This window comes from Idiotropiscis lumnitzeri, chromosome 7, assembly GCF_059441095.1.
Source record: "Idiotropiscis lumnitzeri isolate Australia: NSW breed Sydney's pygmy pipehorse chromosome 7, RoL_Ilum_1.0, whole genome shotgun sequence".
Lineage (NCBI taxonomy): Eukaryota > Metazoa > Chordata > Actinopteri > Syngnathiformes > Syngnathidae > Idiotropiscis > Idiotropiscis lumnitzeri.
Window position 1 is genome coordinate 5,667,319 of NC_142397.1, and position 10,688 is coordinate 5,678,006.

Sequence of the window (10,688 nt, forward strand, 5' to 3'; positions counted from 1 at the left end):
AACTGTGGTAAACTGCAAAAAAAAAAAACACTTGGCATTGAATGCATCAATCCCAAAAAGACACTAACAAACACCAACAATGAGAATATCTTGTGCGTTATTTACTTTTTGGATGGAGTAAAGGAGAAAAATGTTATCCGCAAGAGACTGAGGGCCGATTGAGTCGAGACTGTGGAGTACAAGACTGCACGCTAATATGTTGAACACATTCGTCAGCATGTAAATTTTGGGGTATGCTAAGGAGGAAAAAAAGTATCTGAGAGAAGATTGAACACAGAAATAATAGTCAGCTTTATTTGATGAGGATTTTGGAATGAGCCGACAGACTATTCCACCTAATCTATTTATACAACTTCTTTATCGACTGTACAGTCGACTCCCGCCATTTACAAATTCATGTGTAATTGACACCCATTGAAATGCATTTAAAAAAACATTTAACCCCCAAAATATTCAATACATGGAAAATATGTGTTGAGCGTCGCAGGGGCAACAAATCTTATTTTGTGTATCCAATCAATGAGGTCATTGATTAATTGGCAAATAATGACATTACAACTGCTGCTGATCAGATTTCGTTTCTCTTTTTGTTATTACTAGCTGTGTATATTTACACATTTTCCTATTTACTTTTTTTAATCCCATTTTTTAAATTATTTTAAAACATTTTTTTATGTTCTGGATTTTTGGGGTCCCCCCCCCCATATCATCTCCTCCCTGTGTGTCATGCTAATCGCATATTAAAATTTTGTGAGCAATGTTCCATGCATTTTTTTTAAACATTTTCCAATGCATTTCATTGGATGTCAATGATACGCAAATTTTCACTAACTGCTGACTGGGTCCGGTACCTATCCCCCACAAATCACGGGGCCCATAAAAATAAATTCATCTGGCAGGTTACTGAGGGCAGGAAGTTGCAGCAAAAGGAGACTGTGGAGCTCACTAACAAACATTCAAACAGAACAAGTTTACTTTTTGGTAAAAGGAAAATGAAGGAGAATTAAAAAAAAAAATCTAAGAAGTTACATTTTATCTAAAGTGCAGCCAAGTGGAGACTGCAGAGTACACAACTGCAGTGTCCAGCACTAAAGTCCTTTCTAGCCATGTAGCCACAAATACAAAAACGATTACTTAACTAATGTGCGACAGTGGCAGTGCTTTACATCACCAAGTTCCCACAACTAATGGAAAACCATCGTGGAAAGTCGTGACAGCACCGTGCAGTATAAAAGGGACAAGAAGGCCATCAACCACCTTTCAACGTATCGCGTCAACTTCCAATTAGGAGTTGATGGCCCATGCAGTGTCGAGGTGTCTTCAAGTGGCTCGCTTTTAAAACACGTTTATTTTACATGTTGCAATAAACAGTTAGTCAAGTTTTAGTGACAGTATTTGCTACAAGACTCCACACGCGCACATTAAACAACATCCTGTACAGTGGAAAGAACATTCGTTGCGGTGTGCTTTACACACAATACTGTTGGTATTTAACTTTGTGTTTTGTCGTTGTCGTCTGTGCAGGTTAACAAGATGGTGGCCACACAGCTGTTTCAACCTCGTCGCTGTCAAGCTGCCAAAGCGGTCCACCGCAGGGAGGAGGAGGAGGAGAGGGGGAGGCACAAACCCCCTCTCCATGCCCCCCCCACACTTGTTCAGTGTAGTGCATTTCAAACTCCATTACGGTGAGTGTATTCACTGGACATTTCATTAGGCACACCGTCGAATGAGATCCAATACAAGAGCGGCATGATCAACACACCAATATCTCGGGATGACAAAGTGGAGCGCAGCTCGTGTATTGACAGTCATTAGGTGTACCTAATGCTGTGTCCAGTCAGTAGATAAAGTCCTTCGAAGTCGATTACGGCCACTCCCCCCGACTGCTTAACAACCATCGATGCAGCCTACGCTCGGTGACTGCGGAGTGCAGGTTCCAATCTTTTTAATCTCTTTTACTCCTCAGCAAATTCAAGAGAGAAACCTTTTAGTTCCAGGTATGAGCTCAACGACTGTCTCTCATGGGGATAATGGAAAAGCTAAAATATTAGACACAACTGGACAATCTCATGAGAGGTAGTGGAAATTCTGCCTTTACAAGGATGGTGATGCTTTTGATTGACACGCTTTTTGTAAACGTCCATTAAGTCATTTTCTGTATCTCCTATACCTTTCTTAATTATTACAGAAAGGGCTATGACTACTAATCATAACATATACACTGAAAAATACAAGAAGCATAAATACTTTCATCATATATTATAACTGGATGTGCATCACAGAACACATGAAATGGAGCATTGATATCTTTGTAAAGGCACTTTTTGCTTTGCGTCTCAATAGATTGCGTAGGTGTACCTAATATAATGCCCGTTGTATGTCACGTAAAACAGCACACGTGCACAACAACACAGCACCGGAGTGTAACCATACGGACAATTATCACAGGGTAAAAATGGCCTCTGGGGTCCGCACAGTGCTTCCTTTATCCAACATCGTAGCTTCACATCCGCCGCTCGCCGTTCTCCACGTACTCCGCCAGACTGTTGAGTGCCGTCTCGTCGCTTTTGGACTGCAGCGCATTGTCCCCCTTCTTGGAGGTCTTCTTGGTGGCCCGTGACAGCTTCCTCCTGAACGTGTCACCAGCCAGGAAGTAGAGGATGGGGTCCACGCAGCTGTTGAGGCTCGCCAGGCCGCGGGTCACCTGGTAGGTGGCGTAGACACGGTTGTTAAAGTCACACATGGCCGGGCTCTGGAAGTACAGGCGAGCCCGCATGTTCAGGTTCTTCATAACATGGAAAGGAAGGTAGGAGACGGCGAAGACGGCCAGGACGATGATGACCAGGTGGATGGATTTCTGCCGCAGGGGCGCGTTGTTCATGTTGTTGCAGATCAGGGCTTTGACGATCATGCCGTAGCAACAAAAGATGATGATGAACGGGATGCAGAAGCCGAAGACGGTCAACGTCATGCTGTAGATGAAGTAACCGGGCAGCTCATCCTCGGTGGTGGTGTCGTAGCAGGTAGTGGCGTTGCGCTTGGAGCCCGTCCGCGAGTAGTAGAGGATGGGCGAGATGGCGAGGACCACCACGGCCCACACGAGCGCGCTGGTGATGACGGCGTTCTTTTTCTTGAGGCGGCCCAGGGACTTGAGCGGGTGCACCACGCCCGTGTAGCGGTGCACGCTGATGCACGTGAGGAACAGAATGCTGCCGTACAAGTTGACATGGAAGATGAAGCGCTGCAGCCGGCACAGCACGTCGCCGAAGATCCAGTCGGTCTTGTTGAAGTAGTAGAAGATGAGGAAGGGCAGCGAGAGCACGTAACAGAAGTCGGCCAGCGCCAGGTTGAACATGTAGACGGAGATGCTGCTCCACGGCCGCATGTGGCACACGAACATCCAGATGGCCAGGCTGTTGCCCACCAGGCCCGTGATGAACACCATGATGTAGACGGTGGGCAGGTAGTAGAACTGGAAGCCCGTCTTGGTGAGCGAGCATCCTCGCGAGTGGTTGTGCAGCTCGCTCACGTTCAACAGGGAGCTCAGGTTGAGGTCAGAGGTCATGGTGTCCGTCAGGGGCAGGGGCTTGACCTTTGACTGGAGACAATCAAAGAAAACATTAAGGGAACAGACATTTTACAGACAAATTGTCTTGGACATCAATTCTTTGATAGGGGAAAAAAAGCGAGACCAGCGGTCACCAACTCTGATCCTCGAGGGCCCCGATCTTAAATGTTTCCGATATCACCCTCCTCCAACACTTTTGATTCAAATCATTCGGATCATTATCAGGCTTCTGCAGAGATTACCGAAGAGCTGACCATTTGAATAAGGTGCTTTAGAGGAGGGAAACATCTAAAACATGCAGGTAGGGGCTCTTGAGGACCAGAGTCTGTTCTACAACTTAATCGAAAGGGATGTATAGAAACTCAATTTTTTCCGTTCTTAACGGTCACTGCCTCAATTCATTTTTGGATTGTGATTTTTTAATTTTTTTTTTCGGGGGGAGGGTGACTGTTCTGAACTCCTTTCTCTATGCCAGTTTGCTTGGATCGAGCCAAACTTCACATAGCTGTCGTCATGTCGTGCCAAGCAGTGCAGTGTATTTTTCATCCTCCGTCGCCTCAAAACACAATCAATCCATCCCACACACTATTCGGTTTGAGGTCAGTTAAATGTGAAAACCACACAGCATCCAACGAATCACCCAATGTACGAGACATGCTACCAATGACAGAGAACAATAGCTTCCTTTATTAATTTTACTCATGAAGGAGAGACATTTTATCAGACAAAAACAGACTGTAGCAGCAAAAATATAGCATGACAGCATTAACTTGAGGATTTTCTCACCAATAATTGAACAGCATTGGTTGGTCAACAGCAGTGCCTGCTCTGATCTGAGTTTGCCAAATGAGTGTTGAGCCGAGTCGGTACCGCATCGATTGATCGCCCATCAATCACATTCACACTTCAGACTAAGGTGATTTTAAATGACTTACTCCTAACGTAGATACCAATTTGACACAAAACAACGGCCGAGCTGAGATCCAAACCCTGATTCTTTTTGCTGTGACACAATCGTGTTAATGACTTCATCTACTTTTGTTTCCCCAAAGGGCCACGGAACACTGAGTGATGCGGCGGAACTCCACTCAACACGTCTGCTTCAAGATTTCACGATTGGCCTACTCACTGCCTCTGATAGCCAATCAAAATGCACCGAAGCCTTCTTACAGGTGAAAGATCCATTTGTGCATTATAACCGAGCGAGACAGGTTGCAAAACCATAACAATACAGTATGAACAGTACACACGTTGTGTTTTACAACAATATTTAACCATATTCATAATTTCATTTGTACCTGTTGATGAACGACTAACGCTTACTCGTCATCGTATTAACGAGCCAACGTTGGACTCCAGGGTGTTATTTTGCTTTTGGTCCCATATATACTGACCAGCTTTCTAGTGCTCGCTAACCTGTGAGAGTTCCTCTCTCGGGTCCGAGTTTGTCGCTGTGATGGGTCATTAGAAGCCAACAGCGGAGTAACGGCAGAGGTCTTGATCCCCTGCCGAGATGAGCTTCATTGACCGTACTGGCTAATTAAATCCCATACAAACCCTTCTCGGTGTCCCGCTCAAAGGAGCGCGCTTTCATACGACATGTACACTCCCAACATACAGATGTCACATTCTGAGACATAACTGTCCTCTGTTACAATACACAGAAGAGGATGCTATGATTTGTTCTGACTCGAATCCAATCGCCTGACACACTGGGAACATTTCCAGCACCCATTTTCTGGTGGTTGTTCAAGGGCACGGGCACCTTCTTGAACCTGGAACCTTTTTTGCATGAAGTACGAACCCCATGATCATGTTGACATTCTTGCCTATTACTGCATCATCATAGTGTCATCCAATTTAGTCGTATGACTGTAAATGGATTTTACACGATTCCGTCGCAATAATTAGCCGCATGCATTTCTTGCATTCACGTGCAGAAGTAGTTGCACACAAACTTCACATTTGCGGATCACGCACAAAAACACACACTGGATCACACACGTAGACGTAGTGTACTCACCACTCAGCTCCACTTGTAGTCCACATTCCTATTCCCACTCGGGAGATTATTAAAAAGAGCGAGGCTGAGTCAGGTGCCTCTGGTCGGTCCGCTCGGGCGCTTGGAAAAGTTGCGCACTTTCGACCTTGCATGAGCTGACGCACTGAGGCAGTGTGTGTGTATGTGCATGCGTGCGAAAGTCGGTTACGTAGAAGGGCGGGCGGCGGTTGTGCGAGGAAGTGAAAGGTGGCCAGCAGCGAGACGGCGGCGGTGGAGGGACGGACGGAGCAATAGAAAGAAAGAGACAGCTGCAGGCGTTGGCATGAATGAGCTGCGGGAAGAGCGAGCGAGAGAGCGAGTGAGGGGAGGTGCACAAGAGCCACAAAAACCACTCACAGGCTTCCCAGACCGCCTCCTCCACCTCCCTCCTCCTGTTACTGAACTCTAGCCCATGAAATAAGTAAGAGATTATTGGATGATCCCTCATAATAATAATAACCCATTTGTCGGATACCTACAAATCATTTTTAGAACACGACAGTGTGGGTTGCAATGCTTTTTGGGGTTAGAAAACAGACTTTAAAAACAAAAAAATGTAATTAGGACATGGAATATGGAGAGGTGCGTTGGGTCACAACATTAGGTACAGTACAGCTGTGCCATTGAATGAGAGCCAATAGAAGGACTGTGTCAAATTGTGCCTGGACAAAGATGTGAATGCTCTTCCCCTGAACTAATCTTTTGAATTGTCGTCCATTTAAATTTAATGTAGTAGATAAATGGTTCATGAACATTTTACACCAAGTATCACCTAATAAAAAACTTTATACTCCCCAACGTTAAAATACAGTTGCTCATTTGGCCTAAGTCAGGTGTAACCATTGATCACATGCAGACCTGTTCTAAAAGTAGCTCACCAGTGAAGTTATCATTTGAAAATGGTAATATTTGCAGATTTGTAGAAATAAATTGCTGCATGTATATCTGTTTAGTTATTGTTGATAATTGTTGTGAGAAATGATGTGCATCATTGGTGTTTGCATAAATATCATTTATTATTAACAGATCAAATTCAAGGTTCCATTAATTTAATTGGGAAATATGAATTAGACATTCATTTGAAAACATTTGCAAATCGTGCACGCATACAAGGATAAAAGACAACAACAAAACTCACAACAACGGAAAAAAATAAAATTACAAAAATTACAAACACATTCAAGTCACATACGAAACCAAAACACATGACAGCAGTAAAACTCACATAAACTTGACATTTGTATTCATTTTAAACTAAATCTTTATTAATTGCTCAATTTGGATGATTTCATTGTTTTTGCATTTTTAATAGAGTAAGATATCTAATTTGTTTGTAGTCATTAAGAGTAATCAGAGTAAAAAAGACAAAATTGTAAATTGTTTTGATGGACACGGTCATTCTGCAAGTATTTTGCACAATTGAAATGACATAGCTTTTACATTTTCCGATCATCTACTCCACATGAAGTCGGAGCATAATTATCTTTATCCAGTCAGTATTTTTTTGGACGTCTTTTGTCATTGTTCTCATCAGATTGTGCAGGTACCCAATGTTTTGTATGCATCGGAGGACAGGGCCGAATTGTTCTCTTGTCTAAAATAATCCTCCGCCGACGTGAGGAGAGGCCAAAAGGGCAGCGGACTATAAATAAAAGCAACAAGCTCATCCGGACTGTCACTTGTGTCTCCTGCACGACAAGACAACACAATGCGAGAGAGAACAAATGGCGCTTGGCATCGAGCGAGAATGCGAGCCAAAAGGTTAAGCTAATCACATTGTGACGCCAAACAGCTCAAAGGAGAGCCAAGACTGTAGCAATAATCTAATATGGCTTATTGCTGAAATGCCCATAAAGACACAAGAGCCCGACCGATTAATCGGCCGGACGTCATTAGCTCTTTTAAAATCTGCAAGAATTGATTGATTTATTTTTTTTTCCAAGGGCACGCTAACGTCGCTAAGTGGACCCTCTGAGTATGAGGCTGTCTTATTAATATAACGGATGTCAGTTTGAGACATTTAGGTTAGAGTTGCTTGTTAGCGTCGAATAAATGAAATAAAACAAACATTACACTTCATCACGTCTCCTCAGTGGACACTCACAATGGTTATTTGTGGTTGTATAAATCTTGTGGAATTTGGGCTGAAAATATCACGCCAGCTTTTTTAGAAGGGCTTTTGTATGAAGACTGGTTATTACAACATGTTTTATATATATTTTTTTGTTATTAGGCAGCATGGTGCCCTCGTGGTCAACGCATCTACCTAACAGTCAAGGGCTTCCATGTTTGAATCTCTGCTCACACCTTTGGTGTGTGGAGATTTGCAAAATTTCCTGGACCCCCAGCACCCTGGCCACCACCTATTCCAGCTCCTCCCCTCAGGTAGGCGCCATTGAACCACGCACATCAAAAGCAGCCGACGTTCAAACAGCTACTTCCTTCTTGTCATTAACTCCCTAAACAGCTGACTCCAACTCTATCGTGGCATTTTGCAAATGTTTGCCAATTTCTAGAGATGCTAGTTTACTTCCAAAATTGTCTTGTAGCAAACGTAAAGGCTCTGTGATCGTGACATCTATAATCTAAGCGACTTTAAAGCTCTTCTCTTCTGTAGCAGTTCAACAGCAAAGAAAGGAAAATGTGTATTTTCGGTGGTGCACGGGGAAGCAAATGAAATGGAATTGCTAAAGTGTTTATGCATACACTTGGTAATTACCAATAGGCGTGCTCACACATACACTCAGCACCAGGCAGCTGGTACGGGCGCAGTGACGAATGCAAAGCAGCGCATGTTCCATTTGCTGCGGGTTCCGACCTGTATTTTTTTACAAGCCGCTCCACTGGCTCCATTGACACCCCAATCAGCATCACCAAACACACTTTCCCCGCTTGTGTCATTTTCATTAGGCGGGATCCAAATTCACGGGTCCGGTAATGCTGACCTTAGTCGGCTGGAGCATCCTCCTGCTTCATTGGGGAAATCAACATGAATGCGTTGCATTAATCCAGTTTGTGGCAATGTTATTCATAGCTTGTGCATTGGTTTGCCCCCCCGCCCTTCTTCGATTACGTATTTGTCTGATGGAATTTCCATTTACAGTCATTCCATAAATTCTGATTTGGACGCTTACTCCCTGCTCCAACAACACCAGCAACACACCAGACAGGCTGGATACTATTGATCTGCTCCCCAATTCCCACCCGATCTTCTTCCAGGTTCTCCTTCCCACGAGAATCCACATTCCGGACGGCCGCTGAGCTCAGCTGGCTTGAATTTCGGTGCGATAGCCTGTTCTATTCTCCATTTGCATTTTCTCCATTACACTCTCTTTGATTATTATTTTACCACGCTGTTGAGGTCCTCAGGTGTTCCCAAACCAGCTGGGAGACGTACTGTACTCTCTCCAATTTATCCTCCTTCATCCATGGGGCCTCTGGTGGGTTGTTCCTGGAACACTTCACCAGGAAGACGTCCTAACCAGATGCCCGAGCCACCTCATCTCGGCCCTCGCTAGAGGAAAAAAAAAAGTTTTTATGGGGCCTATCTCAGCTATCTTCGGGCAGTAGGCAGACTACACCCTGGACTGGTTTGCATCCAAGGCAGCGATATCCTCGGGTGGTCTGCAAAGCAAAAAAAACAACAAAAAAGTTCTTCTAAGTTTCCTATGGGGGATGGAGAAAGAAAATTCCCGGAAAAAATTGGAAAATACCCAAAAGTGATATTATTCGGCCAGGAACCAGGGGTTGCCCAAGCATATTTCGGGGGTGACCAGTTCCCATGCTCCTCCTGCCCCCAGCTCCGCCAGTGCTTGTTATAAACTTTTCGTTCCAAATTTAACCAAACGGCGGTGTGTGTGATTATTCTAACCTGGCAGCCGCTTGCTGCAGTCCAATCGATGGACGTGTGAATGTCAGCGGAGTTTTGCTGAGGAGCAACGAGGAGGTCATCATGTCCACCCAGTGCAAATGTCACTGTGATGGAGTTGTCACATCCGCAGGGCTTACGTTTGTTATTACCAAAGCATCATCGCACAGATCCGGTGTGAGCTGCTATTGACTGCAGCCGAATACATATTTCATCCTGTGGTGATATTTCATCTTTCTGTGATAAAAGTGAAAGAAATCTATTAATAGCACTTCAAAACATTGTAATTAATGGCCAGTTTGTTTCCCCCTTGTTTATTTCCCATTCTAAATGGTTGCCCTCGCCTCTAACCTCTTCAAGCCAAATGGACATTTTTGTTGCTGTGTCCCCCTAACAAGCGGCCCACACAATTTGCTGTATGTTTATTGCGGCAGTAAACAAACAGTTATCACAGAGAGTCGAGCGACATTCATACTCGCTTGCATCATTTTCTCAGTAATACCCAATGAGAACAGAGACCAGTCAAGAATATCAGCTTACTTGAAGCATGAATGATGATAAGGTAATTCGAGCTAGCTTCTGAAACGGTGGTTCTTCAACTTATTACACCGACTAACACCTCAACAAGTATTTGGCGCGCCAAGTAACACCATTAAATCAGTAGCTTAAGTAGTCATCAAAACCGAGGCGGCGGTTTTATTACTGAAAAGCATACTGGCACCTCTATACAGGGCCCAATATAAATTTATAATCCTGACAAAATAATGATGACACTCGGTAATAAACGTATTATTACACCTATATTTCATTTACAATCCATTAGTGGCAACAATAAGTGTATTTTTTCAGGAAACTTTTCAGTAAAGTAGACGTTACACAAAGAAAGGTGTAGTGAGGAAAGAAAGTGAATGAGAAGTTCGGTTAAATTGGGTTTGGGTTTACACTGCAATATTGTTTTGAAAGTACTGAAGCTTCAGCTCAACAGGAAATGCTCACTTGTAGTGATCAGTCTGCCTGGGTTACTTTCCAACTTTGCAAGCACAAACATCAGTGCGTATTGAAGCTGGCGTATCTTTTCGCCGGCTCGTTGGGATACATCCTGCTCCAGGTGGCGCAGTCACCCATTCCAAAAGCATAAATTCTGTGAACACTTCTCCCTGATGTGGTCTTTTTGAGACGTTGTTATCCAGAACACCACGGGAGCATGTGTT

General features: G+C 44.0%; 1 protein-coding gene across 1 annotated transcript; it reads right to left on the reverse strand.

Moving 5' to 3' along the window:
• Window positions 1-394: 394 nt before the first annotated feature.
• On the reverse strand, window positions 395-5,883 carry p2ry1 (purinergic receptor P2Y1). Its single transcript, XM_088300377.1, has 2 exons — window positions 5,592-5,883; window positions 395-3,598 (listed from the first exon to the last, which is right to left on the reverse strand). The coding sequence occupies exon 2, from the start codon at window positions 3,563-3,565 to the stop codon at window positions 2,504-2,506; it is 1,062 nt and encodes a 353-aa protein (XP_088156503.1). The 5' UTR covers window positions 3,566-3,598; window positions 5,592-5,883; the 3' UTR covers window positions 395-2,503.
• Window positions 5,884-10,688: the final 4,805 nt, after the last annotated feature.